Genomic DNA, 24994 nt, shown 5'->3' with positions numbered 1-24994 from the left:
CTGAAAATCCAACTGGTTCCCTTCGCCTCCCGCCCTGGCTGCCTCCGCCTGCGGTGAAACCGGAGCGGGCAGGATCAGCGGGATCGGGATGGGCTGGCGGATATAAATGGGGCATTCCCTGCTCCGGAGGGAGCCGCGCCCGGGGGCAGCCGGCGGGGCCACCATGCCCAACAAGAAGAAATACAACGTCAACGGGGAGTCAGCGGGGATGAAAGCCCAGGTGAGGGCACTCTTCGGGACCGTAATGGTGGTTTTTCTACTCAAAAGCGCGATTGTTTCTCTGTTACCTCTCTCTTCTTCCTCCTTTCCTCGCTGTTTCCACCCAATCGCTTATTCCTGGAGCTCCTCGGCTGGAGAAAATCCCAGTCTCTGGAGAGCTTCCCTTAATTTTCTCTTGGGAACGATGAAGAGTCGAGGCAAACACGTTGGTCTGGGGTTGTTCTTCTGTCCGGAGGAGTTGGTGGGGTCGGCACGGGGAAGTTTTCCAGGAAAACCTTGGATAAGCAGACCTTTTTGTGCACGGAGAAGTAGCTCGAGGTGGCTCTTTGTGATGGAAACCGCAGGTCAGATGAGCAGTGCCTCATTTGGAATGTAAAGGTGAAACCTCACCTGCATTCAGCACTCATTAACCCCTTGTGCCCCTGCAGGTGAGGTTTTCCATCGGGAATCATTTGTTCCTGCTGGAAGTTGAAAGCACCAGCTCTTCTGTCACTTCAATGCAGCTTGGGCTCCTAAATCCAAGGAACTGCAGCTCTCCAAAGCTCCACAGCTTCTCCTTGAAGCTGTTGCCTTCAGAGGTGTTTTGGTGGGAGCTGACTGAGCCAAATCTCTCTTTTCATCCCGTCTGGAACATTCCCATCTTCCCAACTGAGCTAGAACGCAGCTCTTGTGGGTTTGGCAGGGATTGGAGCAGCCTGGGATAGGAGAAGGTGTCCTGTGGCAGGGGTTGGAACTGGATGATCCTTAAGATCCCTTCCAACCCAAACCATTCTGGGACCCTGTGAAATTCCTTTTTGCCCACTCTCTCTATTCCCTAAAGGATTAAAGTCAAAGGACGTCGGCCAACACAAGCCAAAAGCAGATCCGAGCCTTGACCTGGCCCCTGCCCGAATTTCCCTTTCCTGGTGCTTCCTTCCACCTCCTGGCTGTCCCAGCTAAAGCTGAACCCAGCTGGTGGCAGTGTTAAGGGGTTTAAACCTTAGAGGGTTTATTTAAGTCTGTTTCTAATTCTGCCTGATTCGGTTCAGGACTTCTTTTGCTTCGTCGTTTACTTGGATTTGGATGTGTGAGGGCCCAGGGAGCTCTGAATTACCAAGATCACTTCATTGTGTGAAAAGTTGTGTTCGATGTCCTTGAAGAGGTGATGTGGGAAAGGGAGATGTGAATTTAACCCAAATTATTCCCCCTTTGTTAGAATCCCTGTGTGTCTCCAGCTCCGCTTCATGCCAATAACCTCCTCCTGTGATGGAGCAGCTCAGCCGTGGAGGGATTTGTTCTAATTTAAGGGAAGAAAAAGGACAAAAAAGCAAAGTTATTTCAGGCCAGCAGCTTCTTAGAGGAGGAACATAAACCCTGGTGTGTGTGCAAAGCCCCCGTCCCGCCGGGATCAGGGCGTTAATCCTGGCACAGCCCTGGCTGTAACTTGAGTTTGGTGTGGATTTTCCCTTCCCATGGGTGTTCTTGATCCGGTGTCGTTCTGTTGTGTACTCCTAGAAACTTGTATTCTCCAGCCATCTGTGCTCCCAAAATTCAACAGCCTATAGCGACATCTGTAATCTTGGCTGGAAGAACTGAAATTAAATAAAATGCAGTTTACCATATCCAGTCCCCATTAAATAACAGGAATTGTGCTCCAGGCCATGACTGAGATAGTGCCGGTGTCTGCTCAAGGCCTTGGGTTCTTGGGATTGATCTGCTGGGTTTTTTACAGAAAATCCCTGATTTCTTTCCACAGATCCAGTTTGCTGACCAAAAGCAGGAGTTCAACAAGCGCCCGACCAAGATCGGCCGCCGGTCGCTGTCCCGCTCCATCTCGCAGTCCTCGACAGACAGCTACAGCTCAGGTGTGTCCAGGCATCTCCCACGTCTGCTCTGGGCTCAGAGGGAAGGCATGGAAATAGGGTTTTGCTTTTTTCCTCCTTGTCCTGTATAGCTGGATGGAAAATCAAATTATTCTGGTGCTCTTCTGCTCCATCCTTATAACGCAGCGTGCAGCTGCTGCTGCCTTGCCTTCCATTCCCTCCTCTCCTCCCTGTCCTGATCCTCCCAGGACAACAGTGTTTCCATGTTTTATTCCTGCTTGAGTATCACAAATCCACGGGGGGTTTGTTGCACATGAGGTTGGAGTCTTTGGGGACTTTGAAGGGCTCTTGGAAGAGGTTTCTCCTGCTGTAATCTTGCTGGATGGATTTTTGGGATACTTGGCAGCTCATGATGTATTTGGGGAGAAGAATCTGGGTGGTTTCAGGGACCCAGAGCTCAGTCTCATTCCAACCTCCTGCCGTGGTCAAGGACACCCTCCACTAGTCCAGGTTGCTCCAAGCCTCATCCAGCCCAGCCTCAGAGGTTCAAAGCTCTGATTCAGCTCTGTCCAGTGTGGAAAACCTCAGGAAACTCCAGCTCCAGCTGCTCCTGATGGCTCATGGCTGGTGGCTGCACACAGACCTGGCTGGTGGCCAGAAGTCCTCCTAGCTGGGAACTCTCCTTGGTGTTTCTCCACTCATTCCCACGATGCCGAGGATGTCGGAGATGAGCTGGGACAGGACGGGGCTGGAGCTCTTGGCATTCCTCAGCAGGTTTGGAAGAGCAGAGCTGGAAAAGCCGTGGTTATCTGGTCACTCAGCTCCTGGCAGAGCTGCTCCTCTCCAGAAGATGGAGGTTCTGATTTACAGGGAATAAACCAGTTTTGGGGGCCTGTACCAGGCTCAAGCTGCCCCTATTTTGCCCTTTGTGATGCCAATTCAGGCAGCCATGAGTAAACCCTTACCTCAAATATCAGCAAAGTCAGACTTGGCTGAGTTTAGGCTCTGACCCGGGCTTTGCTGGGGCAGGACATGGATGGAGACCTGAGACCTGCTGCTTTTCTGTTGTTCTCTTGGAAACCATGGAATTGTGGAATATCATGAGTTGGGAAGGACCACATGGATCCTGGAGCCCAGTAATCTGCATGTAATACATTGATAATGGAAATCAAGGAATCCTGGAATGGTTTGAGGGGAAGGGACCTCAAAGTCCACCCAGTGCCACCCATGCCGTGGGCAGGGACACCTCCCACTGTCCCGGGCTGCTCCAAGCCTTCTCCAACCTTGGGCACTTCCAGGGATGTGGAATCCTCAGCCTCTCTGGACGGAGACACAAACACGTAACACAAATGATCCAACTTAGGTTTCAGTTTTCCATAGCTCACAGAATGCCAAGCCCAGGGAGGAAGTTTTCATTCATCAACTTTGGGGAATATTTTTATGAAACTGTCCCATCAGTTAATCACAGGAATCCTTTCCTTTCAGACCTTGTTTTTTATTTTACAGAGAAGCAAAGGCAAAATTGACTTTTAGAGGTTTGGTTTGCTGTTATATTAACTATCAGCATTCATTTGATTACCGTAATTATATGTATACTTCTGTATTTTAGATTTATTTAATAGTATAAAACCTCCTGCCTATGAAAATCTGGCTACTCCAGGCAGGATTTTTTTTGTTCAAAAAAAATTACTTTTAACCCCTGGAACCAAAACTCCCTGGTTTTAAAGCAACCTCTACACAGATTAACTCTCTTCAAGGAACTAATCCTCCTCCAACTAATTAATCCTTCCTCCTGGAGCCCTTGACATAGAGCTTGGCTTTATGTAAGGTGCCCTTTGTGGTTAATCCGGGCTCCTGGTCCCTCGGGATCTGCTGTGGGATTGGGAGCAGAGCGGGAGCCCCGCTGCCCTCGGGGGTTGTTGGCAGGGTGGGACTCGCCCTTCGCCCCCTGCCGAGGATGGGGAGAAATTCCAGCAGTGCCTAATTCCCTCCTAATTCCCTGGGATGGGGAGCTGGGCAGCTCTGGGGGAGCCTGGCACACCCACGGCGCCCAGGCTGAGCTTTTTCCTTGGAATCCTGGAACCCTTCCCGCGAGCCAGGGGGGAAAGCTTGAGCTTGTTGGGTCCTGCAGGAGACACAACCCCATGGCCAGTTCAACTCCTTTTTTTGGGTTTTTGGTGTGGAAATGTCACTGGAGCCGATCAGGGTAGGAGATTGTTGGATTTACTCTGAGCGAATGAAGGAGCTGTTGGAATCCAGCCCCACTCAAGGCCTGGATGCCACTGGAATGCCACTGGAATGCCACGGCTCTCTGGGAATGCTGCTGGGATCAGCACTGCGAGAACCTCCCAGCCTTCCTGCTGCCCCATTCCCTTGGTGCAGATTTGGGAATCTTGACTGTTGGCCGGAGCAGCTCCCATGGCTTCCAGAGGCCTGTGGGGATGTGGAAGGAGGAGTGTCCATCACCATGTCCATCATTCCCAGAGATCCAAAATATCAGCCAGCTCCACTGGGGCCATCATGGATGGAGCTGTTCCACCACGGAATTCCTCTGGGCTGGACACAAAATCATTGGATGCCAGGCCCCAGGTTCAGTTTACAAGCACCACATGAGCTGGAGGGGAAGGACTTGGAGCAAAACAATTCCTTAAGGAATGAGGGAATGGCCAGTTAGGTCCTGGAAGGGTCACCTGGCAATGAAGGACTCGGAGCAGGACAATTCCATGAGGAATACCAGAATGGTCAGCTGGGTCCTGGAAGAGTCACCTGGAGAGGAAAGAGGAGCTGGGATTTGGAGCTCATTGCATTTCTCTGGCTCCTGGTGCCAGTCCTGGAAGATGGAAGAAGAGGTTTGGTTTCCCACAGTAGGGAAGGATTCCAGAGAATCCAAAAACGTGGCACAATCCAAAATCCGAGTTCCAGAAAATGTGGCACAAAGGATTCCTTCAGCTGATCCAAAGTGGTGGTTGATCCATCACGACTCCAATCAAAAATGGATGTGATTTTATTCAAGTACACAGGATTTTAGGAATCCAACGGGAAAGGGGATTTCTAATTCCATGAAGGGCTCTTCCATGTGTCTGCCGTGGTCTAATTCCATAATCAAAGGTCCTGAGGACACTGATAAGGAAGGAAGACAATTATTGACAGCTTCTGGAATTATGGTCAGTTGGGTCCTGGAAGAGTCACCTGGAGAGGAAAGAGGAGCTGGGATTTGGAGCTCATTGCATTTCTCTGGCTCCTGGTGCCAGTCCTGGAAGATGGAAGAAGAGGTTTGGTTTCCCACAGTACGGAAGGATTCCAGAGAATCCAAAAATGTGGCACAATCCGAAATCCAGAAAATGTGGCACAAAGGATTCCTTCAGCTGATCCAAAGTGGTGGTTGATCCATCACGACTCCAATCAAAAATGGATGTGATTTTATTCAAGTACACAGGATTTTAGGAATCCAACGGGAAAGGGGATTTCTAATTCCATGAAGGGCTCTTCCATGTGTCTGCCGTGGTCTAATTCCATAATCAAAGGTCCTGAGGACACTGATAAGGAAGGAAGACAATTATTGACAGCTTCTGGAATTAATTCAGCACATCCACACCCTCTCTTACTGCAGAGCCTTAATCCCATCCCGAGGGGCTCAGGACAGGATCCGGTGATCCCTGGCTTTCCAAACCATTCCCAAAATCCCCTGAGGATGGGGAGCCAGCAGCTCCCTGGACAATCCACACCAGGCTTGTGGATTATCCTGATGGAGAAGTTCCTCCAAGCACCCCACATGAGCCTCCCAAGCAGCACCTCATCGTCACTGTGAAGGAACACCAAAATGGAGCAAATCCAAGGATTGGGAATCCCACAGGAACGGGATAATCATCAACTCACACCCTCCCCCTGACTGTTTGATATGAAATAGGGTCTGACATTACAATTCCTACTGGCTTGGAAGTGCTCTAAACCTCAGCAGGCATTTTGTGGGATGTGTTGGAGCTGTGGAGGCCTGAATTTTGGGAAGAGAGGTGGGAAAACGTTTGGGGAAAGAGAGGTGAGAGAACGTTTGGGAAGAGAGGTGGGAGAACTTTGGGGAAAGAGAGGTGGGAGAACAGTTGGGAAGAGAGGTGGGGGAATTTTGGAGAAGAGAGGTGGGAGAGCTTTGGGGAAAGAGAGGTGGGTGGGAGAACTTTGGGAAGAGAGGTGGGTGGGAGAAGTTTGGGAAGAGAGGTGGGAGAAGGCCATGGAGATGAGTCCCTGTGGGAACCAGGCAGCGCTCAATCCCATCACCTCTGCTGTGGTGTTGAAGTCGAGGTCGATGGGAATTAAAAATTCATCCCAGGTAAATCCAGCTGGGAAAATTACCCTTGTGAGGAGAAGGAGAGATCCCAGCTGGGGATGGAAGGGGCTGGGATGGAAGAATATCCATCCCTCTGGGGGCCACCCACACCCTTCCCTGTGGGTGCTGGGGATTTCGGGAATGTTCTACCCCGTTCCTGAGCTGCCCTGCTCCCTGCAGCTGCCTCCTACACGGACAGCTCGGACGATGAGACCTCCCCGAGGGACAAGCAGCAGAAGAACTCCAAGGGCAGCAGCGATTTCTGCGTGAAGAACATCAAACAGGCCGAGTTCGGGCGCCGCGAGATCGAGATCGCCGAGCAGGGTGAGGGGCTGCTCCTCCTGCTCCTCCGGGCTCTTCCTGCCCCAAATCCTCCTGGTCAGGCTCAGGGGGCTGCTGGCTTCCTGACCCCTTCCTCTTGGGATGGGAAGGTTCTGTGGGACTGTGGGGGATGGGAAAGCTTCTGTGGGATTTTGGGAGATGGGAAAGGTTCTCTGGGATTTTGGGGAATGGGAAAGCTTCTGTGGGATTTTGGGAGTTGGAAAAGCTGTGGGATTTTGGGTGATGGGAAAGCCTCTATGGGGTTTTGGGGGTTGAAAAAGCTTCTGTGGGATTTTGCGGGATGGGAAAGCTTCTGTGGGATTCTGGGGGTTGGGAAAGCTTCTGTGGGATTTTGGGGGATGGGAAAGCTGTGAGATTGTGGGGGATGGGAAAGCTTCTGTGGGATTTTGGGAGTTGGAAAAGCTGTGGGATTTTGGGGAATGGGAAAGCCTCTATGGGGTTTTGGGGGTTGAAAAAGCTTCTGTGGGATTTTGCGGGATGGGAAAGCTTCTGTGGGATTTTGGGTGATGGGAAAGGTTCTGTGGGATTTTGGGTGATGGGAAATCTTCTCTGGGATTTTGGGTGATGGGAAAGCCTCTATGGGGTTTTGGGGGTTGAAAAAGCTTCTGTGGGATTTTGCGTGATGGGAAAGCTTCTGTGGGATTCTGGGGGATGGGAAAGCTTCTGTGGGATTTTGGGAGACGGGAAAGGTTCTCTGGGATTCTGGGGGATGGGAAAGCTTCTGTGGGATTTTGGGAGACGGGAAAGGTTCTCTGGGATTCTGGGGGATGGGAAAGCTTCTGTGGGATTTTGGGAGACGGGAAAGGTTCTCTGGGATTCTGGGGGATGGGAAAGCTTCTGTGGGATTCTGGGGGATGGGAAAGGAGTTACAGCGTTGTGCTGTGTAGTTCCAACCATTAAAGGACTATTCTGTGGTTGAATCTTTATTTTGTTAAATCAGTAGAAAATATTCAATCCATCCCATAGACATCACAATTTTGGTTTATCTTGATTACCTCCAAAGATAAAAAAGCAAAGGCCAGGCAGGGTTTGGGTATTGGGGAGGTGGAGCAAATCAGCAAATCCCAAATCCTCAGCCTAAAGCAGATTTTCCTGCACCCTCACCTGGGGGCAGAAATTTGAACAAAATAGGGAAAACTCCAGAGGGATTTGGGGATTTTGATGTATTTGGGATTTGGGGATTTTCATGTGTTTGCTCTGGAGGCCTTGGCTGTTTTGAAGCTGTGTGGGTTTATGGGAACACCAGGCAGGGGGGCTGTTCCTCCTGAGCTCTTCCCACCTCATCCCCATTTTCCTTTTTGTTTCCTCGCAGAGATGCCAGCGCTGATGGCTCTGAGGAAGAGAGCTCAGGGGGAGAAACCCCTGGCTGGGGCCAAGATCGTGGGCTGCACTCACATCACAGCCCAGACAGCGGTGAGAGCCTGGCCCCAAACCCAAACGGGGCATTCCCTCTGCCCATCCCTAAACTGACCCCAAACAGGGCATTCCCTCTGCCCATCCCTAAACTGACCCCAAACAGGGCATTCCCTCTGCTCATCCCCTAAACTGACCCCAAACAGGGCATTCCCTCTGCCCATCCCTAACTGACCCCAAACAGGGCATTCCCTCTGCCCATCCCTGAACTGACCCCCTAAACTGACCCCAAACTGGGCATTCCCTCTGCCCATCCCTAAACTGACCCCCTAAACTGACCCCAAACTGGGCATTCCCTCTGCCCATCCCTAACTGACCCCCAACACGGCATTTCCTCTGCCCATAATGAAGCATTCCCTCTGCCCATCCCTGAACTGACCCCAAACTGGGCATTCCCTCTGCCCATCCCTGAACTGACCCCCTAAACTGACCCCAGACAGGGCATTCCCTCTGCCCATCCCTAAACTGACCCCAAATGGAGCATTCCCTCTGCCCATCCCCTAAACTGCTCTGGGGCTGATTTTCCCAATATTTTTGCAGACAAAACCCCCAATTTTACTGATTGTTCCAGTGTTTTTGCAGATAAAATCCCCATTTTCCTGATTTTCCTGGTGTTTCTGTAAATAAACCCCCCAGTTTTCCTGATTTCCATGGTGTTTTTGCAGATCAAATCCCCATTTTGCTGCTTTCCTGGCGCTGTGCAGCCAGGCCCGGCTGTGCTGATTTCCGTGGTGTTTTTCCAGATAAAATCTCCATTTTCCTGATTTTCCTGGTGTTCCTGTAAATAAACCCCCCAAATTTCCCTGATTTCCTGGTGCTCCTGCAGCCAAGCCCTGGCTGTGCTGATTTCCGTGGTGTTTTTGTAAATCACCTCCCCAATTTTCCTGATTTTCCCGGTGTTTCTGTAAATAACCCCCCGATTTTGCTGCTTCCCTGGTTAAACTGACCCCAAACAGGGCATTCCCTCTGCCCATCCCTAAACTGACCCCAAATGGAGCATTCCCTCTGCCCATCCCCTAAACTGCTCTGGGGCTGATTTTCCCAATATTTTTGCAGACAAAACCCCCGATTTTACTGATTGTTCCAGTGTTTTTGCAGATAAAATCCCCATTTTCCTGATTTTCCTGGTGTTTCTGTAAATAAACCCCCCAGTTTTCCTGATTTCCATGGTGTTTTTGCAGATCAAATCCCCATTTTGCTGCTTTCCTGGCGCTGTGCAGCCAGGCCCGGCTGTGCTGATTTCCGTGGTGTTTTTCCAGATAAAATCTCCATTTTCCTGATTTTCCTGGTGTTCCTGTAAATAAACCCCCCAAATTTCCCTGATTTCCTGGTGCTCCTGCAGCCAAGCCCTGGCTGTGCTGATTTCTGTGGTGTTTCTGTAAATAACCCCCCCAATTTTCCTGATTTTCCCGGTATTTCTGTAAATAACCCCCCGATTTTGCTGCTTCCCTGGTGCTGTGCAGCCAGGCCCAGCTGTGCTGATTTCCGTGGTGTTTGTGCAGATCCCATCCCCATTTTCTTGATTTCCGCGCTGTCAGCCAGGCTGGCTGTGCCAATGTCTCTCCACTGTGTTTGTGTGGATCCCATCCCCATTTTCCTGATTTTCCTGGTGCTGTGCAGCCAGACCGGCTGTGCTGATTTCCGTGGTGTTTGTGCAGATCCCATCCCCATTTTCCTGATTTTCCTGGTGCTGTGCAGCCAGGCCGGCTGTGCTGATTTCCGTGGTGTTTGTGCAGATCCCATCCCCATTTTCCTGATCCCCATGCTGTCAGCCAGCCCGGCTGTGCCATGTCTCCCGCTGTTTTTGTGCGGATCCCATCCCCATTTTCCTGATTTCCCTGTGCCGTGTCTCCCGCTGTGCTGGTGCAGATCCCATCCCCATTTTCCTGATTTCCCTGTGCCATGTCTCCCGCTGTGTTTGTGCAGATCCCATCCCCATTTTCCTGATTTCCCTGTGCCATGTCTCCCGCTGTGTTGGTGCTGACCTGGGTTTTATAGGGAGTTTATTCTGGACTTTGTAGGGAATTTATTCTGGATTTTATAGGGAATTCCTCCGGGGTTTTATAGGGAATTTCTACTGGGTTTTATAGGGAATTCGTCCTGGGTTTTATAGGGAATTCGTCCTGGGTTTTATAGGGAATTCGTCCTGGGTTTTATAGGGAATTCGTCCTGGGTTTTATAGGGAATTTGTCCTGGGTTTTATAGGGAGTTTATTCTGGATTTATAAGGAATTTCTACTGGACTTTATAGGGAATTTCTCTTGGATTTTTTAGGGAATTCCTCCTGCATTTTATAGGGAATTCCTCCTGCATTTTATAGGGAATTCCTCCTGGGTTTTATAGGGAATTCCACCTGGGTTTTACAGAAAATTCCTGGATTTTATAGGGAATTCATTCTGCATATTCTAGGTAATTCCTGCTGCATTTTATAAGGAACTCATCCTGGAGTTTATAAGGGATTCCTCCTGCATTTTATAGGGAATTTCTCCTGGATTTTATAGTGAATTCCTCCTGCATTTTATAGGGAATTCCTCCTGGGTTTTATAGGAAATTGCTCCTGGATTTTATAGGGAATTCCTTCTTCATCTTACAGGTAATTCCTCCTGCATTTTATAGGGAGTTTTTCCTGGATTTATAGGGAATTTCTCCTGGGTTTTGTAGGGAATTTCTCCTGGACTTTATAGGGAATTCCTCCCGCATTTTATAGGGAATTCCTTCTTCATCTTATAGGGAATTCCTCCTGCATTTTATAGGGAATTCCTTCTTCATTTTTTGGGGAATTCCTTCTTCATCTTACAGGTAATTCCTCCTGCATTTTATAGAGAGTTCCTGGATTTTAGAGGGAATTCCTCCTGCATTTTATAGGGAATTCCTCCTAGGTTTTATAGGGAATTTCTTCTAGATTTTACAGGGAATTCCTCCTGTATTTTATAAGGAATTCCTCCTGCATTCTGTAAGGAATTCCTCCTGCATTTTCTAGGGAATTTTTGCTGCCCCGCTGTTTTTAGCTCATTTATCACCCCTTGGAGTTTTTTTCCCTGCATCCTCTTCAGTTCAGAGCAAACCCACAGCACAAAATCACCCCTTGCCAAAGCTCTGGAACTTTTGGAATGTTTTTTTCCCTGGACTTACCCAGGTAAAACCCCTGGACTTATCCAGGTAATATCTTTGGTCTTGCCCAGGTAAAGTCCTTGGTAAAAATGTCACTTACGAGCTGAAGCTGGAAGTTGTTTTGCTCAGAGAAACGAAGCTAAATTTGGTTTAAATTCTATAATTTGGGGTGAAACTCAGGTGAAAGAGAGAATTTGGGGGGAATGTAACTCACAGAGCAGAAACTGAGGGTGTGGGGGTTACCTGGGAAATGCTGGGTGTGCCCAGGGGCTTTACCTGGCTAAATCCAAGGGTTTTCCCTAAGACCAGGATTTTACCTGGGTAAGACCAGGGATTTTACATGGAAAAGACCAAGGATTTTACCTGGGTAAATCCAGGAATTTTACCTGGGTAATGACAGGGATTTTACCTGGGCAAGGCCAGGGATTTTACATGGAAAAGACCAGGAATTTTACATGGAAAAGACCAAGAGTTTCACCTGGATAAGGTCAGGGATTTTACCTGGCTAAGTTCAAGGGTTTTACCTGGGCAAGACCAGGGATTTTACCTGGAAAAGACCAAGGGATTTTACCTGGATAAGACCAGGGATTTTACCTACGTAAATCCAAGGATTTTATGTGGGTAATGCCAAGGATTTTACCTGGATATGTCCAGGGATTTTACCTGGGCAAGGCCAGGGATTTTACATAGAAAAGACCAGGAATTTTACATAGAAAAGACCAAGAGTTTCACCTGGATAAGGTCAGGGATTTTACCTGGCTAAGTTCAAGGGTTTTACCTGGGCAAGACCAGGGATTTTACCTGGAAAAGACCAAGGGATTTTACCTGGATAAGACCAGGGATTTTACCTACGTAAATCCAAGGATTTTATGTGGGTAATGCCAAGGATTTTACCTGGATATGTCCAGGGATTTTACCTGGGTAAGGCCAGGGATTTGACATGGGAAATACCAAAGATTTTACCTGGGAAAGGCCAAGGATTTTACCTGGATACAGTCAGGGATTTAACTTAGCAAAGTCAGGAGATTTACCTGGGTAAGTCCAAGGATTTAACCTGGGTAAGACCAGGGATTTTACCTGGGTAAAACCAAGGATTTTACCTGGATAAATCCAGGGATTTTACCTGCATAAGACCAGGGATTTTACTCGGGTAAATCCAAGGGTTTTACCTGGATAAATCCAGGAATTTTACCTGGGTAATGACAGGGATTTTACCTGGGCAAAACCAGGGATTTTACATGGAAAAGACCAAGGGTTTTACCAGGGTAATGCCAAGGATTTTACTTGGATAAATCCAGGGATTTTACCTGGGCAAAACCAGGGATTTTACATGGAAAAGTCCAAGAGTTTCACCTGGATAAGACATGGGGTTTTACCTGGGTAATGCCAAGGATTTTACTTGCATAAATCCAAGGGTTTTACCTGGGTAAGGCCAGGGATTTTACCTGGGTAGAACCAGAGAATTTGCATGGGTAAGACCAAGGGTTTTACCTGGGAAAGGCCGAGGATTTTACCTGAATACAGTCAGGGATTTAACTTGGCAAAGTCAGGAGATTTACCTGGGTAAGTCCAAGGGTTTTGTCTGGGTGAGGCCAAGGATTTCACCTTAATAAATCCAGGGATTTTAACTGGGTAATAACAGGGATTTTACCTAGGCAAAACCAGGGATTTTACATGGAAAAGTCCAAGGGTTTTACCTGGGTGAGGCCAAGGATTTCACCTTAATAAATCCAGGGATTCCACCTGAATAAATCCAAGGATTTTACCTGGGCAGGTCCAGGGATTTTACCTGGGTAAGTCTAGGGGTTTTACCTGAGTAAGCCCAAGGATTTTATCCAGATAAAGTCATGGAATTCACCTGGCTGAAGCCACAGGTTTGACCACAAGCTCCGGGACACCCAGAAGAAGCCAACCCACCGTGGGTCTTACTGGCTGAAGCTGAGTAATAACCGATTATATTCAAATAAATTAACACATGAATTAATAAATCAGTGTCCAAGAGCTGATTCCCACGGGATTTTCCTGCCTTAACCCCTTCTCCCTCCCTGGCCAGGGTTCCCTGTGTTTGCCTGGAAGGGCGAATCCGAGGACGATTTCTGGTGGTGCATCGACCGCTGCGTCAACGTCGAGGGCTGGCAGCCCAACATGGTGAGTTGGGAAACACCTGGAAAACTCCCACCTGGAAAAATCCCACCTGCAGAGGGAAGGGAGAGGCAGCTAGAATCTCCTGGATCTCACCAAGCGAGGTTTGGTTTCAGTGCTTCCAAAATAAGCTGCGTTCGTGCAGTTTTTTGGGGTGTTTTGTTTGATTTCAGAGCATCTTGCTGCAGTTTAAACTGCTAAAAATGGCTCCAAATCAGTATTTTTTGAGAAGAGTTTTTCACTCTTTTCACCCTTAAATTCTCACCTTTGGCTGAGGTGATTTTTGGGAACAAAGCCCAGATTTTTCCATGATGTCCACGCTTTAAAATACAGAAACCTCAGGTTTTTATCCCTTTTTATCCCTTTTTATCCTGCCCTTGTTTCCAGGGAAAACAGGAACCTGGAATTGGGTGAGCAGAATAATTTTCAGCTGTCAGATGTGCTGTTTTCATCACATTTCACCAAGGATTTTAAGCCCTGGAGCTCCTGATCTCAATATGAGAAGTGATCAAAGGTGGAAATAGTGGATCTGAGTTGGGTTTTTGCCAATATTGGCTCGTTTGAGGTGGGATTTTTGTCCTTTCCAGTCACTGTCACCTTTAAAAAGAACCAGGAATGTCAGAAAAATCCACCCCCGAGGTATCAGACTGAGTCTAGACCTGAGAGCAGCTTTGTTCTGCTCTTTGAGGAATCATTTCCCATCCAAAATGTCACTTTTGGAGCAAGTCAGCATCCCAGAAAATGTGGATTTTGCTTTCCCGGGATCTCTGCATTCTGGGACTCTTTTCAGACCTGCTCCTGGAGCGTGGAAATGATGGAGGGAGCACCAGGATCTTGGAGCTGTTCCCAGAGATTTTGCTGGATTTTGGAGATCTGTGCTTTTAGAGATAAGAAATGATTATAAATGGTTTTAGAGATAAGAAATAGGACACTGGGTGAGGAGCAGGGTGTGAGAAGGATCTTAAAGTCATGGAATTGCGGAATGGTTTGGGTTGGGAGGGATTTCAATCCCATCCCATTCCACAGGGACCACTGTGCCAGGCTGCTCCAAGCCCCATCCAGCCTGGCCCTGGACATTCCAGGGATCCAGGGGCAGCCCCAGCTGCTCTGGGAATTCTGTGCCACCCTCAGTTTTCCCATCATTGCTCCCTGTTCCTTGGACATGGGGCCAGTTCATGGCCATTCCATCCTGGCAATCCTTCATGGGAGGGCTCTGGGAATTCTGACCTTCAGGGGAAGGCTCCTTCTGGGCAGGACTGGTTCAGAAAAGGAATTTTTTCCCCTGAAAAATATGGAATCTGCAAGGTTTCCCTCATGGAAGAGCCTCTCCAGGGATTTTCTGCTGGAGAAAACATTGGATGGCAGGGCTGAGGGAGTTGGTGACCTGGAGAGAAGCTCCAGAGCTGCCAAGGCTGCTTTTCTCTAGGAAAAATTATCTCCATCTCAAATAAAATGTTTTTTTCCAAAAAGGAAACCAACCCAAACCTGCCTGGAAGAATAGGAACGAGGCCAAACCTGCAAAAAGCTGGGAAAACAGCAGGAATGCGGGATGGGCTGTTGGATGTTGGGGTGTCACACCAAGGTGACCCCCCAGCCCCTCCAGGGATCTCCTCTGTGGGGTTTTCCATCCCCTGCTCCCATGGGAAAGGGGAACCTGCTAAGGGCTGGAGTCTCTCTTGGAAGAGGATTAAACATAAAACAGGGATTAATGAAATGAATTCCCTGGGAGCCAGGGAATTCTGGATTCTGAATTCCAAATTCCTCCCTGGCTGGCCCAGGAGAGCTCCCAGTTCCACTTAACCCTTTCCCAGCCCGTGGATGGGACATGGAGCTGGGGATGGATTCCCTGGAGGCTCCTGGAGGACACCCAGTGCTTGCAGGAGCTCTGGAGGAGCAGCTGCTCCCCGGCAGCGGAAATTCCACCGTTCCGGAAAAGGTGGGAACAGAACGCGGCGTTCCCAAGGAGCTGTGTCCCTGCATGGCAGCGTGCTGGCTCCGCACAGCCACCAGCAGGGCTGGGCAGTGTCACCTCTGTGCCAGGACAGGGAGAGGGCTCCGGAGGGTCCCCACGAGCTCCAACTGCGGCAAACGGGCGGGGACGCTTCCACCAGCGCTGGGATTTTGGGACACCCGGAATTCCCCAAATCCCTGCAAGCCACGCCCTTGAACTCCTGGCTGCTGTGGGATGGGAGATGCTTCAGGGCAGGGCCGTGAGAGCAGGGAATCCCTGACCCCTCTCCTGTGTCCTGTGGGAAGGGGTCGAGCAGGCTCTGGCCAGGGGGTGGTGATGATGATGATGATGATGGTGGTGGTGGTGGTGGTGATGAAGAAGTAAGAAATCTTTGAGGAGAAGGAGAAGGAGGACAATGATGCAGTGAGAAGTCTTTGACATCAGTGCATGGAATATGCAAGGATGAGGATGATGATGAAGATGATGATGCAGTCAGAATTCCTTGCACTGGAGTAGGGAACATGCAAAGAAGAGGATGAAGATGATGATGGTGATGATGAAGTGAGAAGTCTTTGATCTCGGTATATGGAATATGGAAAGAGGAGGAGGAGGAGAAGGAGGAGGAGGAGGATGCAGGGACAAGTCTTTGATTTTGGTGTAGGGAATGTGCAAGGATGATGATGATGATGATGACGATGATGCAATGAAAAGTTTGACTTCAGTGTGTGGCATATGCAAGGATGATGATGATGATGATGATGATGATGATGATGCAATGAAAAGTTTTGACTTCAAGGTGTGGCATATGCAAGGATGATGATGATGATGGTGATGGTGACTCTGAGGCTGATGGTGGCCATGTTGCTGTCACCCCGGACACTTCCCCTGCCCTGGGTGACATCTGCTCCCTGTTTTCCCTGGAATCCAGCAGAGTTCTCACACTTCCCACCTTGCCCAGGCCACGGGGCCTCCTGAGGGCAGGAGCACTTGGCAAAATCCACACTTGGGTTTTTTCCTTTGCCTGGACCTTTTCTTCTTCGGGAGATCCCTCTGAGCCCAGCACCTCCCCTGGGTGCCATTCCAGGTGTTCCCATACACATAAAACTGGCCAAGCTCTTGGACCTCTCTTTTCCCTGGAATTCTGAGATTTCTGGCACTGAGTTGTTTTCCTGCCTGCCCTTCCCAAGGCATTTTTTCCAGAGTTTTCCTCTCCTCGCTCACCTCCAGTGTTTTTATTCCAGCAGTGGCTTCCTGCCCTGCCCCAGGTGACTCTGTGGCTGTTTTCATTCCAGATCCTGGATGATGGGGGAGATCTCACCCACTGGATCTATAAGAAATACCCCAACATGTTCAAGAAGATCAAGGGCATTGTGGAGGAGAGCGTCACCGGGGTCCACAGGTTTGGGACAAAACTCAGCCCCCGCAGCTGAGCTGGGAGCTGAGCCTCCAGCAGCTGGGCTCTGCTTTTCCCTCAGGCCTGGCTTTCCATGGACACTGCTTTGATCTGGGCAGGACACCTGGAACTGCTCTGAGCTCCAGGAGAAGCAGGAGCCCCTCCTGAGGGTGGGAGGAGAGGCTCTCACCTCCTGTGGAGATGGAACAGGAGGGCTGAGCAGGAAGCCAAGAGCCCTGCTCTAAATCTGTGGGAAGAAGTGAGATTTGGGAAGAGGAACTGAGTTGTTTTTGGGGAAAGGGAGAACCTCAGAGATGAGTGAGTGAAATCCCTCAGTCCCTGGCAGGAGCAGAGCTGGGGTGGGAGCAGCTCTGGGGGTTGGGAGGTGTCAGAGGAGCTTTTCCATGGAATTCATCCCATCACAGGTGCCAGGGCACTGAGGGGAGCAGCACTGCTTGCTGAGTTCTTGCGGGGGGAAAGGCTTGGCTGCAGCTCTGGGCTGGATCAGAGCTTGGCCAGAGGTTCAGGCAGCTCCTGGAACAGGGAATGAAATGTGTGAAACCGGGAAGTGGCTCCAGCTCTGCACCAGTGGGGTCAGGAGAAGGACTGGTGATATTTTTAGGATCTGAAATCCCAGTGTGGGAAGAAGAGATTCCCAAAGGCAGATTCTCCTTCCCAAGGGCTGGAGCAGGAACAGGATTTTCAGACTCTCTTGAAAGAAGAGCCGCAGTGGGGTGTTTAAATTCATTTTTAGTGATTTTCCTGCTGTGGGGGAGTTGAGTCTGTGCCCAGAGCTGGGAGCAGGGGGGTGCTGGAGAGGAGAAGGCTCCAGGGAGAGCTTCCAGCACATTCCAGGGCCTGCAGGGGCTCCAGGAGAGCTGCAGAGGGACTGGGGACAAGGGATGGACAGGACACAGGGAATGGCTCCCAGTGCCAGAGGGCAGCCATGGATGGGATCTTGGCCATGAGGAATTCCTGGCTGGGCTGGAATTGCCAGAGCAGCTGGGGCTGCCCCTGCATCCCTGCAGTGCCCAAGGCCAGGCTGGACACTGGGACAGTGCCCGGTGCCCCTGCCATGGCCAGGCTGATCCGTAAGGCCCTTGCCATCCCAAACCCCGAGTGAGGGATGAATTCCCTGGATAACCCCTGCTCCTTGGCAGGCTGTACCAGCTCTCCAAGGCGGGGAAGCTCTGCGTGCCAGCCATGAACGTCAACGACTCGGTCACCAAGCAGAAGTTTGACAACCTCTACTGCTGCCGGGAGTCCATCCTGGACGGGTGAGGGGCATCCCATGGGGAATGGGGAGGGATTCCCACGGGGAATGGGGAGGGATTCCCACAGGGAACAGGGAGGAATCCCCATGGGGAATGGGGAGGAATGCCCATGGGGAAAAAGCATCCCTGCAGTGCCCAAGTGGGGAGGGATTCCCATGGGGAATGGGGAGGGATTCCCACGGGGAATGGGGAGGGATTCCCACGGGAATGGAGTGGGGAACAGGGAGGAATTCCCATGGGGAACAGGGAGGAATCCCCACAGGGAATGGGGAGGAATTCCCACTGGGAATGGGGAGGAATGCCCATGGGGAACGGGGAGGAATTCCCACAGGGAATGGAGAGGAATCCCCATGGGGAATGGGGAGGGATTCCCACTGGGGAATGGGGAGGGATCCCCACGGGGAACAGGGAGGGATTCCCACTGGGAATGGGGAGGAATCCCCACAGGGAATGGGGAGGAATTCCCACAGGGAACAGGGAGGAATGCCCACAGGGAATGGAGAGGAATGCCCATGGGGAACGGGGAGGAATTCCCACGGGGAACGGGAAGGAATGCCCACAGGGAATGGGGAGGAATTCCCACTGGGAATGGAGTGGGGAACGGGGAGGAATTCCCACGGGGAACGGGAAGGAATGCCCACAGGGAACAGGGAGGGGTTCCCACAGGGAATGGAGAGGAATGCCCATGGGGAAAAGGAAGGAATTCTCACGGGGAATGGGGAGGGATCCCCACGGGGAGCGGGGAGGAATTCCCATGGGGAATAGGGAGGAATGCCCACAGGGAAGGGGAAGGAATCCCCACAGGGAATGGGGAGGAATTCCTACAGGGAACAGGGAGGAATTCCCACGGGGCTCTGCTCTGCTGCCATTTGGATCATCTCAGCTCAGTTCGTGTGTCAGAGGAGAATAAAGTCCTTCCCTACCTCTGGTGCATGTCAGAATTCCTGTCCTGTCCCTCTCCCCTTTGGATAAAATCCCCCTGTGTCCCATGTGTGTCCCTCTATCCCTTTTTTTCTCTCCAGCTCTTTTTTCCCTTTCTTTTCATGGAATTGGGTGTCCGTGTCCCTCCACCCCAAATTCCATCAGGGCTGAGTGAGGCTGGGACAGGTTTTGTCCTTGTTGTGACATCGTTTGTGGCACAATCCATGAACAATCCGGGAATTTGGGGTGTGCAGCAGCCCCTTCCAAGGAACAGGGAGCAGGAATGGGAATAATGGGGGGGTGAAATATGGGAACAGAATTCCCAGAGCAGCTGGGGCTGCCCCTGCATCCCTGGCAGTGCCCAAGGCCAGGCTGGACACTGGGGCTGGAGCAGCCTGGCACAGTGGGAGGTGTCCCTGGGATGGGATGGGATTTAAGGTCCTTTCCAACCCAAAAACTCCAGGGATTCCATGGAAACACCTTGGGGGTAAATTGGGATTCAGGTTCAGCCTGGTGCAGGAATTGAACAGAGAGCAGAGGTGCCTCAGAGCTGCTGTGGGTTTTAGCTGAATTTCCCTGGAAAAGGGAGGGAATTTCACCTTCCCTGCACTGCTAACCTATTTACTCCAGAGCTAAAAATAGCCTGGAATGTAGGACACGCTCAGGGAGGGAGCAGAAGGAAACCAGAGGAAGGGGGAGCTTCATTTGGGAAAAGCTCTGGGATTCTGGCAAGGAGTTCCCACTCCCCTGCTGCTCTGGGGCTCTTCCTTGGGGGGCACTTGGGGTTGACAATAAAAATCCAGATTAAAGGATTTTTGGAGAGGATTTTCAATATTTTGGGAGTGTCAGAACAAAGGGTAAATGAATAAAAATCAACAAAAAAAGGGCTCCAAACCCAAATTCCATCCTCTTTGTTGGAAGAACAAGAGAACCCCCACCCTTCCAAAAGGAAAAGGGAGTTTTGAGGTGTTTTTGGGGTTTTCTCTTCCCCTGGAATTTCAGGGGTGCAGGATCCAGCTGTGGATCCATCCTTGGAGCAGCTCTTATTGCTGGGCTGGAATTCTGACCTTTAATTGGGTTTTTTTTCCCTTTTTCCTCAGCCTGAAGAGGACAACAGACATGATGTTTGGAGGGAAGCAGGTGGTGGTTTGTGGCTATGGGGAGGTAAGGGGCTCCATTTTCCCAATTTTCCTCCTTTTCCCACTGGGAATTCCACGTGTGAATCCTCAGCACAGCTTCCTCCACCCTCAGGTCCTCCACCTGCAGGACCCTCCAAACCTCAGGAGTTTGCCAAAAACTGAAAGTTTTCTTCATTTCTTTATTATTAAAGAGATGCCAAAGCTGAATGTTTAAAAAATACATTAAATATTCTGCATATCTTTAATATCTGGATATTGGCATGCCCACATATTGATACAACACATATTTCTATAATTTTAATATTATATTCAGTCTGATTTGTCTAAAATCAGAGGTTCTGCAGATGTTCTGGGCATTCCAGTGTGGTCAAGAGAGAATTAATCTTGATTTATCCCTTCACCCACCCTCTCTCCAGATGGGAATATTCCTCTTTTCCCACTTTTTCTCAGGACCAGTTCACACCAGTTGCAGTGAGTACTCTACTGGAATTTTTTTCATGTCCAAGCAAAACATCTCCTGGTTCATCCCATCTACCCTAAAACATCTCCTGGTTCATCCCATCTACCCTAAAACATCTCCTGGTTCATCCCATCTACCCTAAAACATCTCCTGGTTCATCCCATCTGCCCTGAAACATCTCCTGGTTTATCCCATCCCAGGAAACAGCCCTGCCCTAAAACACCTCCTGGTTTATCCCATTTGCCCTAAAGCATCTCCCAGTTTATCCCATCCCAGGAAAAGGGCCCTGCCCTAAAACATCTCCCAGTTTATCCCATCCCACAGCAGTCAGGAGTTTGGGACATGGCTTGCAGGGATTTTGGGCATGAGCTGCTCCCTGGCTCTCCCAGGGCTGTGCCCACACCTCACCCTGGGGGTGTTTGGGGTCCTGTGACCCCCCAACCCTCACCGGACACAGCTGGGTTTGGATCCTCCTTGTGCATCCCCAGCTGTGGATCCCAAAAACACCCAGAGCCCCCCTAAGCCCTCAGCCTGCTCCTCACCAGGTTGTTATGGTGAGAGGGCTAACGAGTTCTAATTAGCAGAGCTGATGAACTTTTGGGCTGCTCTGTGACCTTCATCCATCCTCAGCTGGGAATTTCCAGCAATCCCTTCCCTGACCCTGCTCGAGGCAGCAGCAGCAGCACGTGGCCCCTCTCAGGAGGAGCTGGCAGTGGGGAAAAGCTCAGGAAATGGGGACATGCAGCAGAAAAAAATGACTTTTTTTTTTTTTAGTAGCTACAATTTTGCAGCTTGTGAGCCGCACAGGAAGGAGCTCTGGGGAGGATTGTCAACAAATCCCAAAAAAACCCACCCTGCCCTTGTTATCCCTGAGCTCACCTTGCTGGGGAGGGCAGGGCAGGCCTGCTGGGGCTCCGCACCTCTCAGGGTTCTGCAGGTGCCTAAATAAGGATTTTGGGGTGGTGAGAGGCACCCACAGCTTTGAGGTGTTTTTTAGGATGCTCTAAATCCATCCCAACCTGGATTCTGAGCAGATCCACAGCTCCTGGATGTTCCCTGCAGGAGAACAGCTCTAAGAAACCCATCAGGGTCAAGAATTGAGATTTGCAGATGAGAAGGCCTTGACAGGACATGGGAAAACCCCAAAATCCCTTCTCACTTCTCCTCACAAATGTCCCAGACCCTCCAGGATGACCCCAGAAACTCCCAGTGGCTCATAGGAGATTAAAATTGGGATCTGGGGTCACTTTGTGCCTGTTTTCCCTCCCAGCATGGACGGGTTCCGGCTGGTGAAGCTCAATGAAGTCATCAGGCAGGTCGACATCGTCATCACCTGCACAGGTAGGGGCCAGCGGGGTGGGACGTGGGAGCCACACCCCAAAAGGACCCCAACCCCAGCCCGGGCCTGAGGGGACCCCAAAGGCAGGGCAGGACAGGGGATTTATCCAGGGCTGTGCTGCTGGCAGGGAACAAGAACGTGGTGACCAGGGAACATCTGGACAGGATGAAGAACAGCTGCATTGTCTGCAACATGGGGCACTCCAACACCGAGATCGACGTGGTGAGCGGGGGCAGCGGGCTCGGGGGGGCGTTTGGGGGGGATGGGGTTTGGGGGGACGGGGTTTGCAGTGATGGTGCTGTGAGGAGACTGTTTTGGGATGGTGGTGCTTTGGGGTTACATGTTTTGGGGTGGTGGTGCTTTGGGGTAATGGTGCTTTGGGGTGGTGGTGCTTTTGGGCAGTGGTGTTTGGGGTGGTGATGTTTTGGGGTGACAAGGTTCGGGGTGATGATATTTTAGGATAATGATGTTTTGACCCCAAAGGCAGGGCAGGACAGGGGATTTATCCAGGGCTGTGCTGCTGGCAGGGAACAAGAACGTGGTGACCAGGGAACATCTGGACAGGATGAAGAACAGCTGCATTGTCTGCAACATGGGGCACTCCAACACCGAGATCGACGTGGTGAGCGGGGGCAGCGGGCTCGGGTGCTGTGAGGAGACTGTTTTAGAGTGGTGGTGCTTTGGGGTTACATGTTTTGGGGTGGTGGTGCTTTGGGGTAATGGTGCTTTGGGGTGGTGGTGCTTTTGGGCAGTGGTGTTTGGGGTGGTGATGTTTTGGGGTGACAAGGTTCGGGGTGATGATATTTTAGGATAATGATGTTTTGGGTGTTTGGGGTGACTGTTTTGGGGTGATGGTGTTTGGGGTTACAGTGTTTTAGGGTCATGGTTCTTTGGGGCAGCTCTTTTAGGGTCAGAGTGCTTTGGGATAATGATGTTTTGGGCTGACAGTGCTTTAGGGTGATGGTGTTTTGAGGTGATGGTGCTTTGGGGCAATTATGTTTGGGGTGGTTGTGCTTTGAGTGACACTGTTTGGGGTGATGGAGTTTTGGGGTGATGGAGTTTTGGGCTAACAGTGTTTGGACTGGTGGTATTTTGGGGAGGTGGTGTTTGGAGTGACTGTTTTGGAGTGATGGTTTTTCAGACTGACAGCATTTTGGGCTGACAGCTCTGGGATCATGGTGTTTTAGGGTGATGGTGCTTTGGGGTTACAGTGTTTTAGGGTGATGGTGCTTTGGGGTTACAGTGTTTTAGGGTGATGGTTCTTTGGGGCAGTGGTGTTTGGGATGATGGTGCTCTGGGACAACTCTTTTAGAGGTCTGGTTCTTTGGGATAATGGTGATTTGGGCTGACAGTGCTTTAGGATGAAGGTGTTTTGAGGTGATGGAGTTTTGGGGCAGTGGTTGTGCTTTGAGTGACACTGTTTGGGGTGATGCTGTTTTGAGGTGATGGTGTTTTGGGGCAGTGGTGTTTGGGGTGGTTGTGCTTTGAGTGACACTGTTTGAGGTGATGGTGTTTTGGGGCAGTGGTGTTTGGGGTGGTTGTGCTTTGAGTGACACTGTTTGGGGTGATGGTGGATCCTCACCAGCTCCTGGACAGTCACGGTGCAGCTCTGATGTGCTGAGCACCTAGAACAGCTCAGCCCATGAATCACAGAGGTGTCACTGGGCTGGGATCCAGGGGACAATCCCGGGGCTCTGGCAGGGGTCGCTGCCTCCTCCCAGCCCGTTGCTGAGGCTCAGCCCAGCCCTGGTGCTGCTGTGACGTTTCCCTTTCCAGGCCAGCCTGCGCACGCCCGAGCTGACCTGGGAGCGGGTGAGGTCCCAGGTGGATCACGTCATCTGGCCCGACGGGAAGAGGATCGTGCTGCTGGCAGAGGTGAGGGAGCAGCAGCTGCAGCTCAGGGCCATGGGCATGCTGGAATTTGGCTCAGGGAATCGTGGAATCACAGAACGATTTAGGTTGGAAAACACCTCTGAGTCCATCAAGTCCAACCATTCCCAGCCCTGCCAAAGCCACCAGGTCCCCAGGTGCCACATCCACAGGGCTGTTAAATCCCCCCAGGAATCGGGACTCCACCCCTGCCCTGGGCAGCTCATTCCAATGCCTGACAACCTTTCCGTGGAGAAATTTTCCCTAAAATCCCCCAGCCCCTCCCCTGGTCCAGGCTGAGGCCGTTCCCTCTCCTCCTGTCCCTGTTCCCTGGAGCACAGCCCGACCCCCCCGGCTGTCCCCTCCTGGCAGGGACTTGTGCAGAGCCACAAGGGCCCCCCTGAGTTCCTGGGATGAAGAAAAGCTCCCCTGTTTTAATTCATCCCACTCCAGGGTATCTCCCACAGGGAGATTTCCACTTCCTAAGGGCAGCCACTCCTCAGGGCTCGGTGCAGGTGACACAGCAGGGACACATTGCTCCAGTGGTTCCTGTCCCTCCTCTGGGGTGACAGACTGGGTTTGGTGCCCTGTTAACAACCAGGTTCTGCTTCCCAGGGCCGCCTGCTGAACCTGAGCTGCTCCACCGTGCCCACCTTTGTCCTGTCCATCACGGCCACCACCCAGGTGAGGGGGCTTGGGCTGCTCTGGGGGCAGGCCCTGCTCTGAGGGACAGCAGCCCCTGACCCCCGTGTCCTCTCTGCAGGCCCTGGCTCTGATAGAGCTGTACAACGCTCCCGAGGGCCGCTACAAGCAGGACGTGTACTTGCTGCCTAAAAAAATGGGTAACAACAGTCCCCATGCCTTCTGCTCATGGGCTGAACGGCTGGGAGGTGGCCCTGGGCCAGACTGGGTCACTGTCACAGCTGGGAGGTGGCCCTGGGCCAGGCTGGGTCACTGTCACAGCTGGGAGGTGGCCCTGGGCCCAGCTCAGGGGCTTCCAGCAGCTCTTCCCTCCAGCCCTGGGTCCAGCTGCTCTGCTGTCCCACCTGTGGGGAGCAGGGGGTGCCTCCCAGAGCAGGGGGTGTCCCGTGGGGCCTCACCCCTGCCAGCAGCTCCCCCAGCACAGCCCCCTCCTGAGCACACGGCCACCCTGGGCACGCTTGGGCAGAATGGGCTTTTTGGTGGGAATTGGGGTTTTTGAGGCGGGGCTGGCTCATCCTGGTCTTGGGGTGAGGTGTCACCTACCAGAGATGCCAGGTGGGTTGTGCCTCAGCCCGGGGCTCTGGTTGTGGCCTCCCT

General features: G+C 51.2%; 1 protein-coding gene across 1 annotated transcript in view; it reads left to right on the top strand.

The window, feature by feature from the left end:
- Positions 1-24994, top strand: part of AHCYL2 (adenosylhomocysteinase like 2) — a 62015-nt gene that overhangs the window by 33316 nt on the left and 3705 nt on the right. Inside the window, exons 3-15 of the mRNA XM_041470202.1 lie at positions 1955-2063; positions 6523-6666; positions 7997-8145; positions 13239-13355; positions 16593-16699; positions 17854-17970; positions 19989-20052; positions 20140-20228; positions 21758-21828; positions 21954-22048; positions 23603-23701; positions 24311-24379; positions 24459-24537. Of these exons, the coding sequence (XP_041326136.1) occupies positions 1955-2063; positions 6523-6666; positions 7997-8145; positions 13239-13355; positions 16593-16699; positions 17854-17970; positions 19989-20052; positions 20140-20228; positions 21758-21828; positions 21954-22048; positions 23603-23701; positions 24311-24379; positions 24459-24537 (1309 nt within the window). The remainder of the gene's footprint in view (positions 1-1954; positions 2064-6522; positions 6667-7996; positions 8146-13238; positions 13356-16592; positions 16700-17853; positions 17971-19988; positions 20053-20139; positions 20229-21757; positions 21829-21953; positions 22049-23602; positions 23702-24310; positions 24380-24458; positions 24538-24994) is intronic.

Source organism: Pyrgilauda ruficollis, unplaced genomic scaffold (genome assembly GCF_017590135.1).
Source record: "Pyrgilauda ruficollis isolate IOZ18807 unplaced genomic scaffold, ASM1759013v1 scaffold241, whole genome shotgun sequence".
Classification (NCBI taxonomy): Eukaryota; Metazoa; Chordata; class Aves; order Passeriformes; family Passeridae; genus Pyrgilauda; species Pyrgilauda ruficollis.
The sequence above is the reverse complement of the archived record's forward strand: the minus strand, read 5'-3'. Positions and strand labels throughout refer to the sequence as shown.